This window comes from Monodon monoceros, unplaced genomic scaffold (assembly GCF_005190385.1).
Source record: "Monodon monoceros isolate NGI ecotype Baffin Bay Population unplaced genomic scaffold, NGI_Narwhal_1 Super_Scaffold_3, whole genome shotgun sequence".
Classification (NCBI taxonomy): Eukaryota; Metazoa; Chordata; class Mammalia; order Artiodactyla; family Monodontidae; genus Monodon; species Monodon monoceros.
The window spans coordinates 21,865,949-21,891,814 of NW_021703780.1; the positions used below are offsets into that span (position 1 = coordinate 21,865,949).

Genomic DNA, 25,866 nt, shown 5'->3' on the forward strand with positions numbered 1-25,866 from the left:
AAGACATGAGGATCGTGACTCCAGATTACCCAAGGCTTGGAGATTTGATAAATGGAAAGGATCTAGTAATTGACAGAGGTATGGATTAAATTGAGAGACACTGAAACATATTTATATGTAGATGGGAAAGAGCCAGGAGAAAGAGGAATAAAACTTTAAGCTGGGATATCACTATGATTAGATCAGGATGACCAACTAATCTACTGTGCAAATAAGTTATTGATAGTGGAAGTGGGCTCCATTAATAACTATCTTAAGATAACAGTGACAGAATGAAACTGTCCCTGGGCGTGTTTTCACTGACACAAACACAAAGCTTCTGGGAGTGAAAGATTTAGAACACAGGTGGCAGGATGAGCATGAGAAGGCCTGAAGAGCACCTCTTCTGCCTGGTGGGAAAATGGAGAGGTAAGGATGCCGTCAGAGGTGGGATGGCCATAAGAAAGGTCACATTGTCAACGCTTTGGAAACAAAGCATTAAGAGTGATGACCTCTTAGTCATGTTAAAGAGTTCCAACGCGTCCTCAGGAGTACACTAGATAAGACAAAATTTTACAATGTCTCTTCCACCCGATTTGAGTTCACTACCTATGGCTCCATCTATCCAGAGCTATCTGTGACGTTCTCTGTAGGAAGAAGGCTGCTTAAAGGCCCCAGGTGCCCTCTTCAGGACACTAGGTGCTGGGTCACTGGAACATTCTGGACAAGTTAATTTTAATGTTTTGGGGGGGTAAAATGAACTCAAACACGTTGAAATCGAAAACTGATGCCACGTCAAATGCAATTCACTTCTGTTGAGTAAAAACTCCAGCAGTTCTACTGCACGATTTTGTTTTTGGCATGTCTGAGAGCCGCCATCTTGAGATGATATCTAACTCGGAAAAAAGACCAAAAAAACGCGACAGCCGGCCTCTACAAAGAGAAAGCGACTGCCTTAATTAAAATCAGCACCCAGTATTAATATAAAACATTAAATACTACCTTTGTTCCTCCTTTGTGCTAGTTAGCAGCCCTTCATGTGACCAAGTGGGTGGCCCTGAGAAGGGCCTTTTGTGAGTAAACAAGAGCTTCACAGCCGAAGACCGCAATGAAACTTAGCCGCCGAAGCCGTAGAGAGTGCGTCCTTGGCGTTTGAGCGCGTAAACCACGTCCATGGCGGTGACAGTCTTGCGCTTGGCGTGCTCGGTGTAGGTAACAGCGTCGCGGATTACATTCTCCAAGAACACCTTCAGCACCCCACGGGTCTCCTCATAGATAAGACCAGAAATACGCTTCACACCACCACGCCGGGCGAGACGGCGGATAGCAGGTTTGGTGATGCCCTGGATGTTGTCACGGAGAACTTTACGATGACGCTTGGCGCCCCCCTTTCCCAACCCCTTTCCACCCTTGCCTCGACCAGACATGACTAACAGCAACTCCTAATCTCTTACAGCGCTTAACAGTGGGCTGCAGCCTCTTATATATCAGTTTTACGGACCTATTAGGAAACTGAAACGGCGGGGGCGGGAACGAGACCTCTGCCCCCGCCTCTTCCCTTCCTCACTGGCCGTCTGCTATTGCCTAGCAGGGAAGGGGGCGGGGAAATGCGACTCAGTATCTGTTTCCTGTTTCCTGGTTGGGGTCCAGAGTCGCTGGTTTTGTGGACTCTAGTCGTGTGCCTGTGGGTTTTCTCAATTAATATTGTACAAGTCTCCTCACCACTTTTATTATTTAACAAAAGGAGGCAGTACCGCCACATTTGTCTGCAGAAGGGAGAGAAAGCAGAATAAAATTAATTTGAAAACATGAAGATACTTAAAAAAAAGTAAGTATTCTTAAAAACTCCAGTAATGCTTATTAAGTTTGGCTGATCCTGAACATTTCCGCTTGGCGAAGCGTTTACATAACCATCATTTTTCAGCATTCCTGGTAAAGAGGGATGTCTAGTAAGGGGAACCAACATTAATTGAATTTCCGCTCTTTTCTCCCCAATTTATAAAGCACTATTTACATTGTGAGGATGAAGAATCCCAGGATTGAAGACCTAATCCTGTTCTAATAAGTGGTATTGTTGGGGGTAGAACTGAGGCCTTCTGATTCTGTGGTCTTATGTCCTTGCCACCTACCACCGAGCTATGTCATTAAAGCATTGAAGATACATCAGGATGAATAAGTTTGCAAATTAACAGAATTTTTAAAAACTAACAAACGAGTGAAATACTGTCCAAGTAAAAAGGGTAACTGAAGTTCTACACACAGATAAGTATTGGTTAATAGACAAATGCCAACATTACTCACAGTCCACAAATTCACATTGAGTGCCTTCTGTGTAACTACAGAGGTGATTTTAAAAAAAAAAAAAGCCTTCTCTGCTGGTGCTTACCATATAAGCGGTCAGAGGATTATTAACTTCCTTGAGTCACAAACTTTTTGAGATTTAGTTCAGGTGCAGTTACCTGTGGATTTAGACATTGTGATCTCCCCTGCTCTCCTTTTTGAGAAAGTCACTGAACAAGAATCATTGATTCATTGCATTCATTCATTCAACAATTTAGGGTCTACTATACGCCAAGAGTGGTGTACAAATACCAGGTTTACAAAGACAATCACACATTCTTTTAAAGAACTCAAACTCTAGCTGAAGAAAGAGAAAAGTAAACTCGGGGTGAGGGGCCATGTAATCAGCCCACCATCCTGCTAGATTCATCCTGGTAGTGATGGGTGGAGCAGTCATATCCCAGCAACATTAGCATCACCTGGGAGCTTGTTAGACATACAGAATTTCAGGACCAGCCCCAAATCTACTGAACTGATACGACATTTTTAAGATCCTCAAGTGAGTGGTTTGCTCATTCAAGTTTGAGAAGAATTGTTTTAGAGCTGTGCTTTCCTGTATTTGTATTAGCCACTAGCCACATATGCCCATTTAAATTAATTAAAATTAAATAAAATTAAAAATTAATTTCTTCAGTCACTCTACCTTTAAGTAAGTGCTCAATAACCACAGGCAAGTGTAGTTGTTGTCTGTTCTATAGTGCAGATACGGAACATTTCCATCATTGCAATAGGTTGCATTGGGCTGTATTGTGATAGAGAACTTCTTCTGGAGAACTTCTAGCCCAGACTGGGAAAGAGAGTGTGGTAGGTACCTGAGAATGAGGCTTGCTGCAGGAAATGAGGATTGGAGTATTTCTGAGGTATAATAGAAATTAGTCACCTTCTGCGTGTACCAGATATTCCAGATACACAGAGGGACATGTAAAAATGAAAGTGGAAGTTTGAGAGTAGTAGTGTCCTTTTTAGGAAATAAAATGAATAATATTGATATATAGTTGTGCTTGAAGGGGAGTTTCAAGAGGTAGAGTGTCCTCAGGTGAGACCATCTGGTAGGAAATTAAAATAGATGTGATTTCTCATTACCCTTCTGAACACATTACATTGTAAAACAATGCTCTATTTGCTCTATATCCCTTATTTTTAATTTGGCCTTTTTGATATTTAGTCAACATAGTCACTCTTCTCCTTAAATGTTTGAAATTTACTGAATTTTGGAACACTTAAGTACAGCCCCTGTGGATTGCCCTGGTGAGCCCTACCTATCTCTTTCACAGTCATTTACTATGGTGAGTGGGGGCTTGACACCAAAATTGAGAGAACATGAAGTTGTGAGACATCCATCACTTGTTTAACTTTAGTTTTTCTTATTTATTTTTTACATCTATAAAGTAAAAATAGTTCAAGTCTTAGTCTAGCAGAAAGTCAATGGTTTTAGAATATATACAGATTTAGGATTCAAAAGTAATACAGACAACTTTTTTGTGGGCTACCAAGTAATAGGTGAAACTTTTCAACTTTATAGTCCCATGGGGTGATCCAGCTTTCAAGAACCTTGTCCATGCTACAGTTAGAGCATAAATATCTGGATCTCAAGAGATAACAGTACCTACACACAGTACAGCTCCATCCTCCTATACACATCTAGGGCAGAACTTTTCAGGTGAAATCAAGTCTCAATTATTGCCCTCCAGGAATGGCAGAGATTACCTATAAACAATTAAGCAGATGACCCTGAGCCCCAATGTCTTCTCACTTATTTGGAACCTAAATAGCCATGGGAACCGGTAACAGTTGCACAAGAAAGAAATGGTGGCATCTGCTGTAGAAAGAACTTTTCACCTATCTTAAATTGAGTACATACAACTTAGGGAACAGTTCCAACAAGTATTCAACAACTGATATCATGACTACAATGATCATCAAAATAGTAAAGGTTTAAAACTCTGAATTTTAATTTTATCTTTAGGTCTAGATAGTATTAGGCTCTGGGCTGAAAAGGAAAAGGGCGTTATATAATATTTGTTACTATTGCTATTGACAGTGAGGATACTGAGGATGACAAGTAGCCCCATCCTCCAGACAAATGTAAAATGCCTTCCCTGGGAAAATTGGAATGTTCTAGATCCAATCCTATAAGCTTCCCTCTTTATACACTGTATTTGTAATTGGTATATAACATGGTCTCAAGTCCCAGAGACTTAGTTACAGACAGTGCCACCCAATAATGACTATTTAAAAACAAGCCAAGTCCTTTTTATGGAATTAGTTCAGTGCAAAGAGATGACATCTTTTAAGTTGATTATCCTGTCTTGGAGTTATATGAAAAAATTCTCAAGTCACTATTGAATGTAGGCCAGAATAAATAGATTTTAGGAAGTAGGGGTATTTATTTTTTAAAAAAACACAGCACCAAAATACTTTTCTTGTTTATTTATTTTGACAAACATGAGGTTTAATTTCAGTATCTGATTATTTGGTGGATATTAATTTTGTGCTTAATTATCCAATATTTATCGAATTCCATTAGCTCTCTGTGTTACAAAGAGATGGAGTAGTAAATCAGTCATGTTTGCTATGAAATATTTATTCAACTCCTTAGTGGACACATTCAGCCAATTAATTTAGGTCATGATAGCCTAGTTCATATTTTGTTAGTAAAAATCCCAGGGAAACTTATGAAGATTCAGTAAGTGAGTTTAATGAGAATTTTTTTTTACTTTCTAGTCCTCTGTGTCCCTATTTGCAATGTTGAAAAAAGATAAATCAAATTTGTATTTTAAGTATCATTTTGAAATATAGGAAATATGTACATAATCCTGTGCTAAATAATGGAGGAAGAAAATCTTATGGACGGAATATCATTAGGCAATATACAATTTTAACCCACTTGATCTTACAGAGTTCTTGAGCTCAGAGCTGGTAAAATGATGTAGAACTGCCAATGTGTTGCTTCATGATTCACTTTTCTTCTTTGTAGATGGTGTGATTGATCTCTAATGCCCATTCTAGGTCAGAAAAATCTATTATACTAATTTTTAGAGCAGGTTGGTGACTCTATTTGAAGCTGTTTATCTAGAAAATAAATGGAGCAGCCTCACACCCCATCCTTCCAAAAATGTTTAAATCACCGAAACACTGGGAGCAAACCCAGTTTACACACTGGTCACTCAAATACTTTTTTAAAAAATCTATCCTTTTAAAAATACTTATCCATCTAGTACGTAGAATTTTCTACCCCAGTGCCAATTCCCAGTGCTTAGAGCAAACAAGTTGCAGGAGAGCTGTGCTATTGCTCCCGCGAAAAAACCGATTTTCCTTGTATATTTGAGTAAAAATGAGGTTATTTATATAAGGTTGAAAAGAAAACAATGTGTATGACAATGCCCTGGAAGAAAGATTTGCAAAGGAAGCAGAGAGAACTAGTAATTTTAAGGAAAATCTGAAAGTTGTCTCAATTTGACCGAAGTTTCCAAGAGAGTTGGGGGAATCAGGAAAGTTTCAGGGGGCCGGCTTTGAAACTAGGTATAGCAAATAAGGCAGGAACGAAGCCTGAAGAGTCTCGGATCAGTTTCCCCCAAATCCCTAATTATTTCGTGCCCAGACTTCTTATATTTTTCTTCTTTTTTAAGGGGCAAAAAACACAGCCATTCGGCAGAGCCGAGGAGCCCTTCGTAGCAGCGCGGCGCACGGAAAAGGCAACCAATCATCACGCAGCTACTCTCTATATAAACCCCCAGCCGGCGGTTCCCGGGACACGCCGTTCTGACAGTTTAAGCTTACTTTTTGTCTTTCCTAGCTAAACAGAAAAATGTCGGAGACTGCTCCAGTTGTTCCTGCTGTTCCCGCACCTACAGAGAAAACACCTGTTAAGAAGAAGACGAAGAAAACGGGCGCAGCTGCTGGAAAACGCAAGGCGTCCGGGCCCCCGGTGTCCGAGCTCATCACCAAGGCTGTCGCCGCCTCCAAGGAGCGCAGCGGCGTGTCCTTGGCCGCGCTGAAGAAAGCGCTGGCGGTCGCTGGTTATGACGTGGAGAAGAACAACAGCCGTATCAAGCTGGGTCTTAAGAACTTGGTGAGCAAGGGCACCCTGGTGCAGACCAAGGGCACTGGCGCCTCAGGTTCCTTCAAGTTCAACAAAAAGGCGGCCACCGGGGAAACCAAGCCCAAGGCTAAGAAGGCAAGCGCGGCCAAGCCCAAGAAGGCTGCTGGGGCAGCTAAGAAGCCCAAGAAAGCCACGGGCGCGGCCACCCCCAAGAAGGCCGCTAAGAAGACCCCTAAGAAAGCCAAGAAACCGGGGGTGGCTGCTGGGGCCAAGAAAGTGGCCAAGAGCCCGAAAAAGGCGAAGGCAGCCAAGCCGAAGAAGGCGGCTAAGAGTCCGGCCAAGGCCAAAGCCCCCAAAGCCAAGGCAGCCAAGCCTAAAGCTACCAAGCCCAAGGCTACAAAGGCTAAGAAGGTGGTCTCCAAGAAGAAGTAAATCGGTAGCGGGACGTCCTACTTTGAAAATCTCAAAGGCTCTTTTCAGAGCCACCCACTAATTTCAGATAAAAGAGCCTAGCCGGATATGTTTCCGTAGGTAACCAACAAGCCTTGTAATAAGGTAAAATTCTTTTTTAAACTTAAGCAATTTTTTTAAACTTGCCGCCCTAACGTGATTGGCTATGCGTCAGGGTGCGCGCGCACCGCCACGTTCGGAGCTCTCCGAATGTTGTGATCACAGTCCTCTAATGAGAGTTTAGTGGCTCTCAAAAGAGCCTTTGCGGCAGATTCACTTGCCCTTGGCCCTGTGGTGGCTCTCGGTTTTCTTGGGCAGCAGCACGGTCTGGATGTTGGGTAGGACGCCGCCCTGAGCGATGGTGACTTTGCCCAGCAGCTTGTTGAGCTCCTCGTCGTTACGGATGGCCAGCTGCAGGTGGCGCGGGATGATACGCGTCTTGTCGCGGGCCGCGTTGCCCGCCAGCTCCAGGATCTCGGCCGTCAGGTGCTCCAGCACCGCCGTCAGGTACACCGGCGCGCCGGCCCCGACCCGCTCGGCATAGTTACCCTTGCGAAGCAGGCCGTGGACTCGGCCCACGGGGAACTGGAGCCCGCCCCGCGAGGAGCGGGCCTTGGCCTTTGCTCGCGCTTTGCCGCCCTCTTTTCCTCGCCCAGACATGTTAGGAAAGAAATAGTGCAGCTTGAGGAAGGGGTTATTATAGTCTCTGGATGTTTCTAAAATTTCCATTCCCATTGGTTTGCAGAGGCTATTGAGAGAGTTAACCAATCAGAACGCACTTCTGGAGTTACTTGCATGGGCTCCAGGAGAAAATACTGCACCGATTAGAGGCTGAGATATTAAGACTTGTATTGATACATACTTGGAAGCAGTTGAAAAGCTTGGATTTTTCCCCTTGATGAATGTAGTCCTATTTGGGGGGAGTATTCATGCTATTGTTATTCTGCCTAAATCTGCATAATTGTTGCTACCACCCTGACACCAAGGGATAGAAAAAAGTAAGCTACCCCTGCCGGTTTATAATTTACCCTTTTCTTTGCCAGATTTTTTCCCCGTCAGATGTTGACAAGACCCAGGGAGCTGGGTTGGTGGTCTAATATCTTTTGGTGAATAGGCAACAAACAGGGAGGCAGAAACAAGTAAAAACCGTTGATAAAGGGAACGAGATTGCTTAGAGAGCACCTTGAGCTGGAGTAACCAGGGCAAAATAAATGGCTCTAGGAAGATGGGTTGACCTGATATTACATCATTTCCCCTTCATCCCTGTTTTTGTTGTTGTTATTTTCTGAGGAAGGCCACTCGATTTTATTGGCAAATCTTGACCAAAATCTGAGTTCTGCAGACCATTAGGGGGTTGTAAACATGGATGGGGAAAAATTACATCTTTATTTTACCAAACTCTAAATGCACCTAAGCATTTCCTTCAAGTGTATCTGTAGGCAGCTAATCACAATGGATTTTGCAGTGCCTCTGACTTTTTCAACAGTGGCCATCACAGATGTTTTTGGATCACTTTGAAGATATTGCAGATATCTTGAAATAAAATTTACATCATTCTGATTCCTTGAAACTGACATTTGTTATTCCACCTGTTGTTCCTTGTTATTTGATGTGACTAATGAAACACATTTTACGTAAAAGAAATACATTTTGACAGCTGTATTTTAATGTGGCTAATTTTCTTATCCCGTATGCTTTAAGTATTTTAAAACATTGTATTGAGAAGATACTTGTTTACAGGTTTCTCCAGACTATCCATAGAGTCCACTATACAAAACAAGTCATGAGTCCCTGAGCAGATCTTCAGTGGCAAACACCTCATGGTTGAAAGACTTCATCTTATTACTTTGTTTACAACATACCCAGCGGCCCCCCCCCCCCCCCCCGCCCCCAGCTACACATACACACACACACACACAACTTACTGGTTAATAGTTTATTAAACTTTACTATTTAAACTTTCTTTAAAAGAAAAAAAGGAGGTAGCCTGTGATTACCTTTCTAGCTTTTCTAAGCAGGAGTTATCTTTTCCCCATCACAACTGTATTCCATACTTTCTTCTTTCTAGAAGGGGCCAAAAAACCCTCCTCTTAGAAGACTGGTTTGGTTGAGAAGGCGATTTGGATAAATGGGAAGATGTGAAATGGTTACTCAGAAGAATCTTTTCGAAAATAAGAGATTGCATCAAGGGGGAAAGATAAGGAAGGGGGAAGAGACCTGTGACGTCTTTAATACCCAGAATGAGAGAGTTTGGCTTTTGATTATGAGTGATGAGGAATAAGTGTTATGTGGGAATGTGACATTCAGGAAGAGTGGTTACTACATAGTATCTCTGTAGTTCGTTACATTTTACAAACCACTTCTATGCCTGCCTCACTATAAAGCATTTGCAGTAGGTATAGCTAAGCTGCTTGATTATTATTAGACTGCACCGCGTGGCTTGTGGGATCTTAGTTCCCCAACCAGGGATTGAACCCAGTCCATGGCAGTGAAAGTCCTAACCACTGCACTGCCAGGGAATTCCCTAAGCTACTTGTTTTAAAGTTAAGAAAATTGTGGCTTAGAAAGATGAAATGACCAGAATCACCTTGTCAATAAATGATGGACCTGGGTCTCAAACACAAGTTTCTTTATTCCTAGTGTCATTTTCTGAGCACTGCTCCCCATCTATTACGTCAACTGGAAAAGGAGTAGAGTTCTCTATTTCCTTTTTAGGCTCATCCAGAAAAAAATAACATTCATGTATTTCTATTTTAGGCCCTTTATGAGCTATCCAATTCACAATCACTTTGGAATGCACCAGAAGGGATTAAACACGATTCAATCAATGCTCTTCTAGTTTTACACTGGTTTATGTAAATTAATATTCATATTCCTTTCCTTGGGACAGTTTCTAATTTACAAGGAAATCAGAACTTGTTTAACTCTTCCTCCATCTCCCAAAATTTTTGTTGCAGTTAAAGCAGGTTAAAATGAACATCTTGGGATGGTCTTGATATTCTGCAGCAGGATGATGAGGGATCAGGAAGCTCATTCCTAGTCCCTGTATTTATTTCATCAGTAAACCACATCCCTCGGAGGGTCTCCTGAAACACTCATCCTTGCATTTCTGATGTTCTTTTGCTAAACAAAGGTGGTCTGTCAATTACAGTGGCAAAAACCCAGGTTTAGAAAAACTCAACAGATCTACACTTAAAGAGGCAAATATCAAGCAGGAGCCTGTGTGAGTAGTTGTCTCCAAAATATACCAAAAAAAAAAAAAAAAGAAAGAAAGAAAAAAGGATGTCTTAGCGTGGAAGGTGTGAAGGGCATGTTCATATTTTCTTAGCTGCAGGAGGGTACTTATACATATGGCATAGGTGTAAGCCAAAAGTAATTTGGGGGGCCAGGCTGAAGTCACTACTTTCTCCCTTCTACTTAGTAATTGCCTGACTCCTTTTAACTGGAGGAGGCAGATGGAATTCATGTCACTGTGTGGAGGCCTTGATTACTCATGTCACTCAGTCACTAAATCAGGTAGACGTTTAAATAAATTTCAGTAACTGACAGTTTCTCCCCTCTCACATCTTCTCCTTATCCTCTCATACCTGGATGATTCCATTGTTTCTTAACCAGTATCCTAAACAGTTTCTTCCTAACTAGTTCTTCCTAACAGGTTCTCCAGCCCCTAATTCCTAAATTCTGGTCATTCTGTCTTATAAAAATTGTCACTCTTGCCTTAGGTTCAAGTGAGAACTTTATAGCCTTTTTTCATAATGATACTTTCTGCTCACACTAACCAGCACTAATAACTGAAATTTACCTTTCTATTCCTTTTTGTTGTTGTTTGTTGTTTGTTTTTTGGACAACTTTACTCATCTGCAATTCCTTCTCTCCTTCTACCTGGGAGAATCTTTCCAATTTCATCTCAAGTTCCAACTCCATGAATAAATTCCCCTAATTAGAAAAATCTAGTTTCTCTGATAATGTGCTTTGATGACATTAATAATTGGGTACCATTATTATCAATGGAAAATTTATAATGCATCTATTCTTTTCTGTCATTAAACTAAACCCTAGGTCATTAGTCTTCTTTATCTTGTTTTCCCACTACTCTAGGTGTTTTTTAATTGACTGAGCTTTAAAATCCTGTCAAATGGGTAGGATTACCCCCATAATAATCAGATCCAGTGATTTTCTGTTTTTCTGTGGAAAGCTAAGGGTAATAAATCTCTCTGCCCCTTCTATGACCCTCCTCATGGCTTGATTTAGGCACTAGCTCCCTTACTTTCTGAGTTATGCCATCTAAGGTGTTGGGGCTACTGAAAAAAAAAAAAAACACCTTTCCAGTATAAAAGTCTTCAGATGTAAAATATCAATATTTACCTGTGTACATATGGGGTAGGCAGGATGTGGAAAAAGACTGGCATTTCTGAATTATCTTGATTTTTAGCTATCACTTCTATAAAATAAAGCTACTGGTCATTCAGAGATTATATACTTGTTTTTAAATTACATGTACTTATAGGCAACCAGGTAAGCCTGAAATGGTTATACAACTTAATTTTCCAACAGGTACAAATAAAATGTGACATGATTTAGATTTGTGATATTTCCCCAAGAAAATCAAAATTCATTAAAAAAAATCTCATGTTAAGCACTACCATTTCAATGTATGCCTTTAAATTTTTTTTAAAAAAGTGTGTGTGTGTGTGTGTGTGTGTGTGTGTGTGTATGTGTCTTAACAATCAAGATCATTGTTTGGATGATGGACAGAAAGGCTAAAAATTGTCCAAGTTAATGTTATAATTTTATTGCTGTGCATCAATTATATTTCTGTGCAATTGGCTGTAATAATTGTAGTATAATAGAACACAGTTTTATATTATCCTGTACATTTTGAAAATCCACCCATTTCCTTTAACATATTATGAAAATGTTAAGATAAACATATCAGTCTTCCTATGACAGCTCTTCCAAGGAATAAAGCCTCAGGGGTAACTGTTGAGGATCATACTGATGCTATTGTTTAATAGAGCAATGCTAAAGGGGAAAAGTTTGGCTCTATCCTTTTTAACTGAAACTTTCTTAGTTTCAGTTTCCTCATCTGTAAAGAACTAATAGAATAATAATTATGTATATTAGTAGAGAACTATTGAATTTACCTTATATTTTGGAGACTTCATAGACTAATACATGACTTCTGGCCGACTCAGTAATGCAACCACTCAATTAATGTTGATTATTTCTACGTGGTAAAACTATATAGTATTAAAGTTACATGAACTCTATCAATCTTTTACTTCTGTAATCAGGAATAAACTGAATGGTAATTCCTGTTTGTTCAATCATTTTTATTTTAAATTCCAATTTGACTAATTTCCTGAGGGTTTGTTTTAGGCAAAGGACTGTTCTAGATGTTCTGATGGATTTAATAATACAACTAGGTGTTTTCTGTGCCCCCTTGGTCCTCATATCTTGACATCCACCATCTGGTGAGACAGAAACAGACATTAAAAAACTTACTGTGCTAGAATCTCAAAGAAAGTGCAGGATATGGGCAAGTACGTTCTAATATGGAATGCCTTTATGTAGCGTTACAAATATCTAACACTCCATTATTGGAATTATGAATAGCTAAACTTTTTTCCTTATATGGGTCCAGGCTCCCCAGTTCTCAGCACCCGAGTCTCAATGCCTGACAGACTTCCAAGAACAAAGATTTCTTTTATAAAACCTTTAGGACTTACAATGGCTAACTTGGCCTGTGTATTTATTTACAGCTTTGTTTCTGTTAAATTTACCACCTGACCTCTTTCCTTACTGATCCTCAAGGGGAAACAGCCCATTAAAAAACAATAAATTAATAGAAGGATCTCAATTTTGTAGGTAAGGATACCTCACCCATCTTGAACCTGAAATTTGCTGAAGTGTTTGAATAGACATAAAATCCTTCCAAATGGTCTACAGTAACCCAATTAGTAACAACCTTTCTACATTTCCAAATAACAGACTGTATAGTTTCAGTACAAAATTCCTTACTTTTTTCCCTTCAGCTACCAGTTTAGAAATAGTGAAGAATTTGTTACTTCCACAAGAAGGGAATATCGTTTCAATACAGAATAACATAACACTGCTGTTTTGTAGGGCTGAGAAGAAGGCGAAGACAGTATTTTCTGCAATAGAGAACTCTCAAGCTTACAGCTGATTTTCATGTTTTACTGACAAATATGAAGTACTTTCATAAGATTTGATTTAGAGATTAAGATAGGGAATTTAGGAAAACAGAAAAAGACCTCTTTAATGGCGTCTGCTGAAAGGCTCATGATTCCTGCATTCGAGTTCATTCCATTTCTTCCTACTCAGAGACCCACCCAGCTGACCCTGTTGGTTGCTTCGGCCCTTTGTAGAGAAGACCTGGTGGGTAAAGACCGCCACCAAGTTCTCAGGAGCTGTCAAGGTCTTCCCTTTGGTGATAAAGCTAATAACCTAAGCCTTGGCTCCGTTTTAGGGGTGGTCGTGGTATATCCGTGACAATTCTCAACAGGTCCTTGTGGTTGCTAGCGAGCTGGGCCTCACAATTCTGGTGAGCAAGGGCACCCTGGTGTAGACCAGGCGTTTAGCCACGCCTAAATGTACCCAACCTACACAAAATACGCCAAACGGGGGTGTGCAAGTAAAGCCGTGGAGGCAGTTCCTACACTGAAAACTTAAAAATAACATAGGCTTTTTAGGACTTCCCTGGTGGTGCAGTGGTTAAGACTGCCTGCCAATACAGGGGACGCGGGCTTGAGCCCTGGTCCAGGAATATCCCACATGCCACGGACCAACTAAGCCTGTGCGCCAGAACTGCTGAGCCCACGCACTGCAACTACTGAGTCCAGTGCTGCAACTACTGAAACCCTCAAACCTAGAGCCCGTGCTCTGCAAGAGAAGCCACTGCAATGAGAAGCCCGCGCACCACAACGAAGAGTAGCCCCCGCTCGCCGCAACTAGAGAAAGTACATATGCAGCACTGAAGACCCAACGCAACCCAAAGAAAAAAAAACCCACACCATAGGCCTTTTAAAGAGCTTAATTCCGAGACTCTCTCCACAAAGGTCTCTTGGGACTGCGCAAAATTTGTGCTCTTAATGACCAAGTACTACGGCACCTTTTATATGATCAAGTGATTGGCTCTGAAAAGAGCCTTTGGGTTTCGGTTATCACTCGATTAAGGCCAATTTACGCCCTCTCCCCGCGGATGCGGCGAGCAAGCTGGATGTCCTTGGGCATAATGGTGACGCGCTTGGCGTGGATAGCACACAGGTTGGTGTCCTCGAAGAGCCCCACCAGGTAGGCCTCGCACGCCTCCTGCAGCGCCATCACAGCCGAGCTCTGGAAGCGCAGGTCGGTCTTGAAGTCCTGCGCGATCTCGCGCACCAGGCGCTGGAACGGCAGCTTGCGGATCAGCAGCTCCGTGGACTTCTGATAGCGGCGGATCTCGCGCAGGGCCACCGTGCCGGGCCGGTAGCGGTGCGGCTTCTTCACGCCGCCCGTGGCCGGCGCGCTCTTGCGGGCCGCCTTAGTGGCCAGCTGCTTGCGCGGCGCCTTGCCGCCGGTGGACTTGCGAGCGGTCTGCTTAGTACGAGCCATAACGAGAGATTGCAAACACTGCTACAACTACAAGCCGTGCTGTTCTTGCTCTTATTTATACAGGCGAGGTCCTCCTGATTGGTCCGAATCTTCAAATTCCGCGCCGTGAATTAAGTAACTGGATAGGCCTTGTGATTGGATACCAGGTCTCACTTTAGAAAATCTAGATCTATTGCAGTACGCTCTATATTTTCTCGCTTAAAGTCCTCCGCCATTTATTCACCCTGTATGTTACATGTTTTATATATACCTTAGTTGGTTTTGTTTTACTCCCCTTGTTCGGGATTAAGTTTGGGAAGAGACGAAAATGAACGTTCCAGAGTTCTGAGCCCTTTCAAAAACTACGGTTTTGAATGTAATTGATCAAGTCCAGTTTCGTCACTTATCAAAGGTTCTGATTTTGAATAAACGTTTTATCTTAGCAATGCAAGCACCATATTACATAATTCCCAGCTCTCCAACAAACGCTGGCATCACTTCCAGACACTGTTCCTAGAAAACATGAAAATACTACCGCCGTTGAAATGTGACGATCCTTAATTCTTCGTAAAGCTTAAGTGTTGCCGACTTTGATCAAGCCGAATTGGAAATGCCAATGGCATAATTTTGAAAACATTTATATATTTAGCTAATTTCTATGTTCTCTTTTCTAGAATTACTAACCCGGTAACTGAATTTTGGCAGGAAACTAGTCATAAATTTGTATCGGGCGTTTGTCTCTTTAGGTCCGGATCTAGAGAGAAACAAGGCTCACAAGTAGATACTTACGGACAAGACATTAATTTTTTGCACTATTTTGAAAACGAAAGTTATTTTTTCTGATGGTGGGGGGGATGTCTAGTGTTAGTTCCACTTAAACAGCCAATCAAAAAGCAGATTTAAAATCACCTTATTTGCATAAAAGGTTTCTACTGGCTGATTTGACCCAATCAGGAATTGAGATAGATTAAGCACCTATTTGCATATAAGCCCTACAAAAATAGGCCAGCATTGTAACAGGTGTTGTCAGTTTTCGTCTGTTTGATAACTTTACACCATGCCTGAGCTGGCTAAATCTGCTCCTGCTTCCAAGAAGGGATCTAAGAAGGCAGTGACCAAGGCGCAGAAGAAGGATGGCAAGAAGCGCAAGCGCAGCCGGAAAGAGAGCTACTCCGTATACGTGTATAAGGTACTGAAGCAGGTCCACCCGGACACCGGCATCTCGTCTAAGGCCATGGGCATCATGAACTCGTTCGTCAATGACATCTTCGAGCGCATCGCGGGCGAGGCGTCGCGCCTGGCGCATTACAACAAACGCTCGACCATCACCTCCAGGGAGATCCAGACGGCCGTACGCCTGCTGCTGCCTGGGGAGCTGGCCAAGCACGCCGTGTCCGAGGGTACCAAGGCTGTCACCAAGTACACCAGCTCCAAGTAAATGTTTTCAGGTGCTGTTAAACCCAAAGGCTCTTTTCAGAGCCACTCACACTTTCAAAAGGGGCTCTAATGCTGCATACTATTCGTTTCTAGAGAGAAGTAAGGTCAGGTTTGAAAATTGACTAATTAGGCATCTTTACCATTCTAATTTCTTCAGAAATAGGGCTCTTTTTACTGAGAAGAAATAATTTTAGCGAGCACAGAGCAGAGAAACGGTTTTATATTAAGAACTGAGAAGTCAGTTTTAGTTGCTGAGCTATTAAGAATTTTAGCAGTCAGACCATCAAATGATTGTGAAATCTTTAGTTATTCACGTAATAGAGAAAAGGAAGGGGTAAGAAACCTCAAGTAGCCTGGAAATATAAAACCTTGATTTTTGGATACAGTCCTTGGCTGGCAGCCCAGTGAGTCAGTCAGTCTTCCCTTAAGGCTGATTGGAATTAGCAACAATACAATTTCAGCTACAGTTTTTCAAAATACCATGAGACTAAGGATCATACACGACAGGCTACCTGCAATGTCGATCAGAGCTCTTTAGTTGCTATCCTTATCAAAAGTGGACTTTTGATAAGTCCACTCTCATGGCCATTTCTCTGCTGGATTGGGGAGGGTGGGGGGGAGTTGCAGAGTCTTGTGAGATCATAGATCTGAGTGTGCCCAAGATTCTTCTCTAAATGAACTCTTGAGTGGAAAAACTAGGACTCTGAGTTTATTCATTCATTCATTGAGAGCCTATTAAGTTTCAAAAAGTGACAGGTACTAGGGACAGAGCAATGAGCAGGATAGAAACAATCTCCTCACAGGGCTTATAGTCTAAAATGAATATTTAGACAGTACCCAAACGAATAGAAGGGAAGTATCAGTCTAAATGTCACTTTAGCATTGCCAAAAGCTGAACTGACTTAACCTTAAATTTTTAATTTCCCTGGAGGCAATTCTGGAAGGGAGGTGGAGTAAGAGAGATGGCAAGGGAAGAGGAGACAGTAAAAGAGAGAAAGGAATTACAAAAATGTGTGGAGTTCAAGTTTGTATTTGTGGACTATGGTTAACAACAGATGTTATATATTTACATTTTCAGGTTACCATGTTTTATCATTGGTCCACAAGAATTTTGTATTGGTCCTAGTGCTGTGACTTACTGAAATGTAGGATCTTACTGAAATGTAGAAAGGAATACTATACTAATAAATCTTGTCCATTATTTCTCTTAAAGATTCTCCTTAATAAGATTTCTTCTTTTTTTAATGTGCACCTGTATGACTTAGTATTAGATACCCCTAGAAGTGACAGACAGCCTAAAATAGTCAGTAGTTAAACAAAATTAGTCTTTTTCTCTCTATGTAGCTCAGGCCTGGAATGGGCGCTCCACTCTCCTTAGGGAACTCATCCCTTTCTATGTATAAGGTATGTTCTCTCTATTGTTTGAGAATATTCTCAAATATATTCTACTATTCAATTCTACTATGGAGAGCCTACCAAGAACAAACTGGATGGATGAAATTCATAAATATTAAGTAGGTAATTCATAAGTAGGAAACATGTGAGAAATGTTGGATAGGTAAGCAAGGCATTTATGAGATACAAAATTCAGAAGCTGTATTTACTGTAAATCATTAAGTTAGTACGTCGTGAGATGTTAGACAGAGAGAAAGTAGAGCTTGTGTGTGCTACATGGAGATATAAAGTGATGAAAGAACCAAGAAGTGCCAAATATTTGTAAGACACTAAGTATTTATGAGTTACACGATATTTATGAGTTCTTAAACTGACCACCCATTGGTGACTCCCATTTTGGTACCATTTGCCCTCTACAGATAACATGCACATAAAAGACATGTTTGCTTGGTATGTCACTGGTGACCTCCCTAGATGGGAGGCTGTGTACTCAGCCCTGCATCTCTCCAACAGAGCAAGCATGTGTTGGCTCCAAATCACTTCCATCTGCTGGACCCCTTTGCTCAAAGTCCAACCTAGTTCTCAGCAGAGAAGAAATTCAAAGGAAGGCAGGGAGTGAGAGGAGAGAGAGGGAGAGGGGAGGGTCAGAGAGAGATAGGAGAGAGGGAGGGGGAGGAGAAGGGGGAGAAGAGGAGGAAAGGGAGGTTTCACATGAAAAGTGAAACCAAGAATTCAACTGATCTTTTTGCAACCTATCTGAAATGTGTTCATTTGTCCGGTATCTTTTCCCTTGTTTCTTGCTATATATTTAAAATTGATTCAATAAAATTAATCAGGGAACTTAAATTGGTCTGTGAGACTTTATGTTCTATGACCTTGGAAATGGCCTGCCTGGTAGTGTATTGGGAGGCTACCACTGCATTAAGGTAATTTCTCACTTGTCATTCTAGTTGTCATTCGTAATAAGATATGGTCCCTGTTACCTAGGACATATAACATTGTCCTATAGAGCACATAATAATGTATACAAATATAGAACAGTAATGAAATATGCTTAAAATTGAAGGGCTTTGAGGTTCACTACCTGGGCTGAAATTTGTTATCACCATTTACTAGCCAGGTGACCTTGGGCATTATGCAGAATCACTCAGCATGCTTCCCCATCTGTAGAGATAATACAGTAACTCTTATAGGTGATTTGCTCAAGCATATTTAGTGTTGGGACTACCCCAGAACTCTGTTGTTTCAATGCTCTGTCTACCACTATCAGGAAAGAACAGAGGACTTGTGCATAGTGATTTTAGAAGATACACAGGTTTTCTGGAAAGAGAATTAGAGAAAGTGTGGATATCTGAGGTGACAGATACATGATACTAAACTAACTTCAGGGCCCAAGTTCTGCACAGATAAACTCTATAAACCTTCAGAGGCAGAGGCACACTGGCTGTTAACCTCTCCTTCCTGAGCCCTCAGAGATCTTGTTTCCCAGCTTCCCTTGTAGTTGGGTGTGGCCTTCTTAGCCCACATAGCTGAGTTCCTAACAATGGAAGGTAAATAAAAGTAAAGTTTGACATTTTCAGGTCTGGGGCATAATAACCTCCACGAAGACTTTCCAAGCTCTTTCCCCTCCCAAGACAAAAGTGCTTTAGAAACAAAAGAGGCCCAAAATAGAGTTATGTCATCAGACCAAGACTTAATTACAGTTTTGGCTTCCCCAGAAATGAAATCTTAAACTAGTCAAACAGGAATTGCCTGCTCAGCACCAGTCAGGTAATCAGCCGGACAGACCCCTGCCAACCCCTAAAGGAAAGCAACCTTGCAATAAGCTACCCACTTTTTTTCCTAGTGTAACTTCCCTGTTCCTGCTCCCTTCTGCCTAGAAAAATCTTTTATTTTGTACAGCTCCTCACAGCTCTCTTCTATCTGCTAGACTGGATGCTGCCTGATTCATGAATCACTGAATAAAGCCAATAAGCTCTTTAAAATTTACTCCATTGAATTTTATTTTTTAACATGGGAAAGCAGTGTGTTTAGGATGATTGAGACACAGAGATAAAAGGGCACCTGGGCTCCAGAACCACTGCTTGGAAGAAAGAGCTACTTGCTGATCTAGAACACCCTTTTTGGACCTCATAAAAGCAGAGAATAAACTTGCAATAAGCCGTAAGGTTGTCAATTGAAAAAATAATAATAACCTAAAAGTTGAGAATTATGTTATATTCAGCAGGTATATGGAGGACTTAAGCCCAGGAGACAGCCTCTCAGATAGCTCTGAGGGACTGGTCCTGAAGAGGTAAAGGAGGATCCAGGATATATAGGCGTTTTTGGAAAAAAAACAAAAAAACCCAACAACACAAAAAAGCACGTAGTTGGAAAGTCAAAAGATTACTGTTAAAGAAAACAGCCATCTCAAGTTAATGAAGTTAGCCCTTTTCTATATCTGGGAAGATGCAAGAGTCTGGACTCATTGAAATCATTCTTTTGATATATATGTAGCTTAACTATCTAGGGCCAGTATCCTGTTTTTCTCCATCCTGAATCCCCTCAGGGTGCACAGGCGGGGGGCGGTTGCGGGAGCTGATGGCTTGATGGCCGCCACATCCTTAGTTTACTGATATGGCAGGTGACATTCTTTGTCCACAAGGTTTGGGGGTTTATCTTAATATACCCTCCACCAAGGCAGGGTCCCAATCTCTATTTTCTAAAAGGAAGTTCTGTTACTTGCTGGATCTCAAACCTTGTAGAACCAGATAGCTAGCTACGTTCTTTAGTTGGCAAAGGATAGAGGACATTTTCTTCCTCCCCGACAGTTTCAGTTATCTGGCAAAACCTGAAGGACACCAGTTTTCCATTCTTTCCTTGAACACTACTTATTAAAAATGAAAGTAATTAATAGTTTACACTCCATAATGAAAATCCCTGCATTTGGACTGCAGCGTCTCCCAATTGGAAGGGTTCAGAAGAGATGTGATCTCTTAGTTCTGTGCCAAGACAAAGCTATAGCTCAAGATCTGCAGCTGAGAACATGTAACACCTCTATCATAAATAAATAAATGTATTTTAATTTTGTTTTATTTTTAAAATCATGGGTTTGGCCATCAAATCGTCACCATTTTGAAGGTTTTAATATAGAGTTCTATTAGCCGTGAGCCAACAGATGAGCAGTTTTATTTATATTTGGGGACTTATCCATAATTATCCAATGTAATCTCAGAAATTTTACTTGTTAGAGTGTATAAAGCCTTTTTAGAAATATTACATTTGGATTCTCTTTTTTCTGAAAAGTAAAACGATGATGGTGATTATTTGGAACCTCAAAATATCTTACTTTTTATTTTAAATAAATTATCAAATAATTAATGGTCTTTCCTTAATGACTGGTATCCTTGAATCAGGCTGGCAGTCCTCCCTGGGATTAGTACTCATCTCCTCCTGCCCCGGCCTCAGTTTACCATCTGAATTGGGTGTGCTCAGGAAACTAGAACAATACTTTTGGGGGAAAAAAAAAATGTGTAAAATCGCTGCTGAGCTTGAGACTTGAAACTCCAGTTTGAGAAAACAGAAGAGGAACCTGCTTCTATCTAGTTGGTTATCAGACCTGCGACCATCATTCCAAGTGATGCTCCCAACATAGGACCTTCGCAATCAAGGTTTCTTCTCTGTGGAATGATCTTACAGATGTATGAAGACCCCTCTCCCTTCCAAGCTTCATGACACTGGCTTTCATGTCTCATCTCAGTTGTGAAGTTTTCCCCACCCACCTTATTTAAAATGATAACTATCCACCACCCATCTCCCACTCTGTGGCAGTCCTTAATCCCCTTGGCCTGTTTTCTTTGTGTTTTCTTAATCCTCTTTACCTACCAAAAGACTGTTTATCTTTGTTTATTTTCTGTCTCCCACAATAATCGTCGGTGAGCTCTGCACAGTAGGATCTTTGCCATGTTACGCATTGCTCTTTCCAACACCTAGAACATTGTTGAGCACATAGTAAGCACTCAAAAAGTTTTTGATGAGTGGATGGATGGATGAAGTAAAATGGACATATGCACATAACACAAAATGTCCATCCATTCTCTAGTGATGGAGATAAAGTCCATGACAGTTTTATCCAAATGAACCCCTGTGAGAGGTAGTTCCCCTCACTATGCTTCCATTTCTTCATCATCATATTTGAGCTGATAATGGCCCCCCCAACCCACAGAGTTATTGTGAGGATTAAATTAAATAATCCATATAGGCACTAAATTACAGACTTTGAATTGATAAAATCATGAATCTGGACAGTTCCCAAGGCCGGTATTGTTAACATCTCTACTTGGCAAATGACATAATAAAGACCAAGAGTGCTACATGGACCTTGCAACACAGGGGGCTTGTATTCAGCCAGAAGGTCACTACTGACTGACCCAGTGATATAAAGCTGGATAGCTCACCACTGTTCCTGATACAAAAACCCCTTGCCTGGTTCCTGAAGACATTTGATTTTCAATTCAAATAAATCGTTTGTTACCTGAGGGTAAACAATTTGCCTGTGTCCATAAAACTAGTAAATGGAAGTACTATGCTATGAGTCACCTTTAATCCCAAATGTTTATATTTTATAAATGATTTTCTCTTTTCTCCCTAACTATAAATCCTCCAGGTCAGCTTCTATTTTCAAGGTTTGAATAGCACAAAATAAAGAAAAATGGGCCTTGATTTTTGTGCTGGAGCACAACTGAGACCATCTGAAAATAAAGCAGAACCTGATTAAATGAGAGAGAGGGACACAAAAACTCCTATGTGCAACTCCTCTCAAGACCTTCCATCTCACTCAGAGCAAAAGCGTAATTCCTTACCGTGACTTACAAGCCCCTGCATGATCTGGCTTCCTTTCATTTCTCTGCCATTATTTCCTCCTACAGCGCCCAGCCCACTCCACTCCACATAGCCCCCCTGGCATCTCAACATTCCTCCTCCTCTCCCTCTTTTTTTTTTTTTTATAATTTATTGATTGATTGATTTTTGGCTGCGTTGGGTCTTTGTTGCTGCATGCGGGCTTTCTCTAGCTGCGGCGAGCAGGGGCTACTTTTTTTGTTGCCCTGTGTGGGCTTCTCATTGCGGTGGCTTCTCTTGTTGCGGAGCACGGGCTCTAGGCGTGCGGGCTTCAGTAGTTGTGACACGCAGGCTCAGTAGTTGCAGCACGCGGACTCAAGAGCGCAGGCTCAGTAGTAGTGGCACACAGGTTTAGTTGCTCCGCAGCAGGTGGGATTTTCCCAGACCAGGGCTCGAACCCGCATTCCCTGCATTGGCAGGCGGATTCTTAACCACTGCGGAACTCACCAGGGAAGGCTCCCATTTTCTCTTTCCACAACTTCTTCCTCACAACTCTTTGCTGAAATAACTACCTCCATACTGCCGTCTTCATTGGTCACCTTATCTAAATTTCAACTCCCCATGACAATCCTTATTCTTGCTTTATTGTTCTTCTCGCCATCTAACATATTACATATGATACTGATTTATTGTCTATCCCAGGGTCAAATGTAAATTCCATGAGAGCAAAGAATCTTGTCTGTTTTGTTCTCCAAGTATATTCCCAGTGCACAGAACAGCATCTGGCACATTGTAAACTCAACAAATGTATGTGGAATAAATAAATTTAAAAAGTCATCAGTGTTAAATGTTGTTTGTTGGGGGAGTAATCATGGCATCACAATTAGGTTTTAAAGTAGATGTATATTAAAATGTTGAGAGAGGAAATGATATGATTTGCTTGACAATAATCAAGGTAGAAGAGGTATAAATTTGGCCAGTGTTGATGTTGAGGCTGGGTGAGGAGTACGTAGGGTCTGTTAAACTATTATCTCTACTTCCATATATTCTCAAATGTTGCATAATAAAAAAAATATTTTTTAAGTTTTAAAAAATGAAACAATATCCAGGGTGGGGGGTGGGGAGATAAATTCCTAAATAATTTTTTTTTTTTTTTAAAGGCTATGGAGAAAGGCCACCTGAAAGACCAAACAAGACCTTGTGCTAATCTGTACAGGAAAGCACAATGTGAAGACAGAGGTATCCACTCTCCAGGATGTTCCTCCTTGTAGCATCCCTGAAAACCTAGTAATGTCAACCACTGAAAGCAGCTACATTTCTTGATATAGACTCACATTAGCCCTGTCCTCAGAAATTGCTATAAAAGCCAAATACTATTTGATTCATTGCAGTGAGATAAACTGTCATCAAGCAAGCCAGAAAGTCCTCCTTTGGAACTACAAGGAAAGCCTGATTCAGTTAGGTAACTCCTTGCTAAGCCTAGAGTCCAACAGGAGCTAACCACAAGATTGGAATTTATTCACTATTTAGTCCTGGCCCTAGCTACCTATTGGAAGCACCTGAGTTTTAATAATTACTGTTGCCTGGGCCCACCTCATACAATTATAGTCATACTGATTGGACCCCAAGCAAAAATATTTTAATAAAAGCTTCAATTGACTGTAGTGTGCAGTCACCACTGAGACCACTGATCCATAATGAAATCAAACTCTAGAGGCACCTTGTTATGTGCAACTGCTTGACAGAAATTTCATTCTATTACATAAATAAGTGTAGTTTGCAAATGCTTTCTCCTGGTAAGAGTTCAGACAGGCTGCTTTTCTTGATGAGACCAAAAACACCATTTTAAAAAATAGACTTCTTAATCTAGCGTTCATAAGAATCACCTGGGGTAAACTGGGTACAACGTAGATTCTGACTCAGTAGACCTGGGTTGGGTCTGAAAATCTACGTTTCTAGCAAATTCCCAAGTGATGTACATGCTGCTGGTGATGGACCACACTTTGAGTAGTGAAACTGTAGAAGCCAGCAGGGTTCTCTGTCTTGGGTTCTGCTACCAATAAGTTTATTAGAAATCCTGACTGAGAGGTCTAATTTTTTTTTTTTTTATAGAAGTCTAATATCAGCAAAATAACGCCCTCACTGTTCTCTGTGTAAAAGGTCAAACATTGCACGGGAAAGCCAAAACAGTTTCACCTTTAACTTGGCAGAGATTGGAACTGAGCAAATTGAGGTCTCAGAAACATTAGAAAGCAACCACAAACGCTCTAGCTTCTCAATTGTCAATGCCCAAACATGTGGGAACACAGCTTTAGAAGGGGTAAGCAGCGAATCCACACCCACCTTCACCCAAATTCAACCTTTTGTGGGTAAAGCAGCTCACCTTCCATACATAATCCACGTACTCCAATAACCCGACCTTCACATCACACCGATTACTGCCCCTTCCAAACTACCTAAAACACGGCTTATTCTATTGCCAAACCTACCAATCCCCCACTCCACCTGCATGTTTATATTACATTTCCCACGAGACAGCATTGAGGAAATTTTGCACATAACCTACGAATTGAAGGTATGCAAAGCTGCCAGAATTTAATTAACTGAAATAGTACACTTGTAAACTTACACGACACTCCCAAAACAAGTTTACCCAGTAACTCATGAGGAAAGTTCCACCTTAACATCCCAAACCAAAACTCCGAAACAAAACAGACTAAATGACAGCTACTTTAAAGAAAACGTGGGTGGCTCTTAGAAGAGCCTTTTTAGTTGGAATGAGATAGCTGAGGAAACTTTACGCCCTCTCCCCGCGGATGCGGCGAGCAAGCTGGATGTCCTTGGGCATAATGGTGACGCGCTTGGCGTGGATAGCACACAGGTTGGTGTCCTCGAAGAGCCCCACCAGGTAGGCCTCGCACGCCTCCTGCAGCGCCATCACAGCCGAGCTCTGGAAGCGCAGGTCGGTCTTGAAGTCCTGCGCGATCTCGCGCACCAGGCGCTGGAACGGCAGCTTGCGGATCAGCAGCTCCGTGGACTTCTGATAGCGGCGGATCTCGCGCAGGGCCACCGTGCCGGGCCGGTAGCGGTGCGGCTTCTTCACGCCGCCCGTGGCCGGCGCGCTCTTGCGGGCCGCCTTAGTGGCCAGCTGCTTGCGCGGCGCCTTACCGCCGGTGGACTTCCGCGCAGTTTGTTTAGTTCGAGCCATCGCAAGAAACCAAACAAAAAAGAAACCAAGTAGGCAAATAAGTAGGAAGAGGTCCCCTTTATATACACTCAGAAACGTTCCGATTGGCCTTGCGCTACTTCAAAAGCCCCGCGAAACAAAACCATTGGCTGAAGAGTCAACGCAGTGATTGGTGAAGAACTAGAGACTCTGATTGGATGAAATACTCCACATTTCGATCCCTCTTTTTGTTATACTCTGCGACCCAAAGGAACTAATTTTCTAATGTTCTAGTTCAGCGCATCTCACATTATAAGTAAGGAACCACTTGGGGATCGTGGACGATGCCAATTCTGATTCAAATCTATGTAATGGGGCCTAGAATTCCGAGGACTACGCTTTAAGAACAGATTTACTTGTGTTCTTTTTCTTCCGTGGTTACTTTTTCTGAACTGAACTTAGATTCCCCTGGACTGCCACTTCCTATCTCCACTGGGAAACCACGGGGAAAGCGACGGGCCGGGGACGACCAGCAAACAGTGCGCAACAAATGATTGACTTTCCTATGGTGGCCAAATGGGATTTTGCTTCAGTTTGTTCCAGCAGAAATTAGTTAAGGTAGCCGCCATCATGTTTAACTCTTCTT

General features: G+C 41.6%; 5 protein-coding genes across 5 annotated transcripts; 2 read left to right on the top strand and 3 right to left on the bottom strand.

Moving 5' to 3' along the window:
• Positions 1–998: 998 nt before the first annotated feature.
• On the bottom strand, positions 999–1,420 carry LOC114907333 (histone H4). The gene has a single exon (XM_029242853.1). It carries the CDS (start codon positions 1,404–1,406, stop codon positions 1,095–1,097), a length of 312 nt encoding a protein of 103 aa, XP_029098686.1. The 5' UTR covers positions 1,407–1,420; the 3' UTR covers positions 999–1,094.
• Positions 1,421–5,775: 4,355 nt separating this feature from the next.
• Positions 5,776–6,835, top strand: LOC114907290 (histone H1.3). The gene has a single exon (XM_029242801.1). It carries the CDS (start codon positions 6,128–6,130, stop codon positions 6,791–6,793), a length of 666 nt encoding a protein of 221 aa, XP_029098634.1. The 5' UTR covers positions 5,776–6,127; the 3' UTR covers positions 6,794–6,835.
• Positions 6,836–7,044: 209 nt separating this feature from the next.
• On the bottom strand, positions 7,045–11,462 carry LOC114907302 (histone H2A type 1-like). The gene has a single exon (XM_029242816.1). The coding sequence runs from the start codon at positions 7,544–7,546 to the stop codon at positions 7,085–7,087; it is 462 nt and encodes a 153-aa protein (XP_029098649.1). The 5' UTR covers positions 7,547–11,462; the 3' UTR covers positions 7,045–7,084.
• A 2,295-nt stretch (positions 11,463–13,757) lies between these two features.
• LOC114907514 lies at positions 13,758–25,315 on the bottom strand. Its single transcript, XM_029243255.1, has 3 exons — positions 24,856–25,315; positions 15,585–15,813; positions 13,758–14,446 (listed from the first exon to the last, which is right to left on the bottom strand). The coding sequence occupies exons 1-3, from the start codon at positions 25,260–25,262 to the stop codon at positions 14,015–14,017; spliced, it is 1,068 nt and encodes a 355-aa protein (XP_029099088.1). The 5' UTR covers positions 25,263–25,315; the 3' UTR covers positions 13,758–14,014.
• LOC114907323 (histone H2B type 1-L-like) lies at positions 15,165–16,365 on the top strand. The gene has a single exon (XM_029242842.1). The coding sequence runs from the start codon at positions 15,462–15,464 to the stop codon at positions 15,840–15,842; it is 381 nt and encodes a 126-aa protein (XP_029098675.1). The 5' UTR covers positions 15,165–15,461; the 3' UTR covers positions 15,843–16,365.
• Positions 25,316–25,866: the final 551 nt, after the last annotated feature.

What these genes read in the sequence shown, in the direction of transcription:
- LOC114907514 (XM_029243255.1), bottom strand. Translation starts at nt 25,262, where the DNA reads ATGGCTCGAACTAAACAAACTGCGCGGAAGTCCACCGGCGGTAAGGCG. An exon ending in CGCATCCGCGGGGAGAGGGC is followed by an intron (nt 15,814 to 24,855) that starts GTAAAGTTTCCT and finishes ACTTGGTGACAG; the next exon opens with CCTTGGTACCCTCGGACACG. An exon ending in TGCTTCAGTACCTTATACAC is followed by an intron (nt 14,447 to 15,584) that starts GTATACGGAGTA and finishes TTGTAGTTGTAG; the next exon opens with CAGTGTTTGCAATCTCTCGT.
- LOC114907333 (XM_029242853.1), bottom strand. Translation starts at nt 1,406, where the DNA reads ATGTCTGGTCGAGGCAAGGGTGGAAAGGGGTTGGGAAAGGGGGGCGCC.
- LOC114907323 (XM_029242842.1), top strand. Translation starts at nt 15,462, where the DNA reads ATGCCTGAGCTGGCTAAATCTGCTCCTGCTTCCAAGAAGGGATCTAAG.
- LOC114907302 (XM_029242816.1), bottom strand. Translation starts at nt 7,546, where the DNA reads ATGGGAATGGAAATTTTAGAAACATCCAGAGACTATAATAACCCCTTC.
- LOC114907290 (XM_029242801.1), top strand. Translation starts at nt 6,128, where the DNA reads ATGTCGGAGACTGCTCCAGTTGTTCCTGCTGTTCCCGCACCTACAGAG.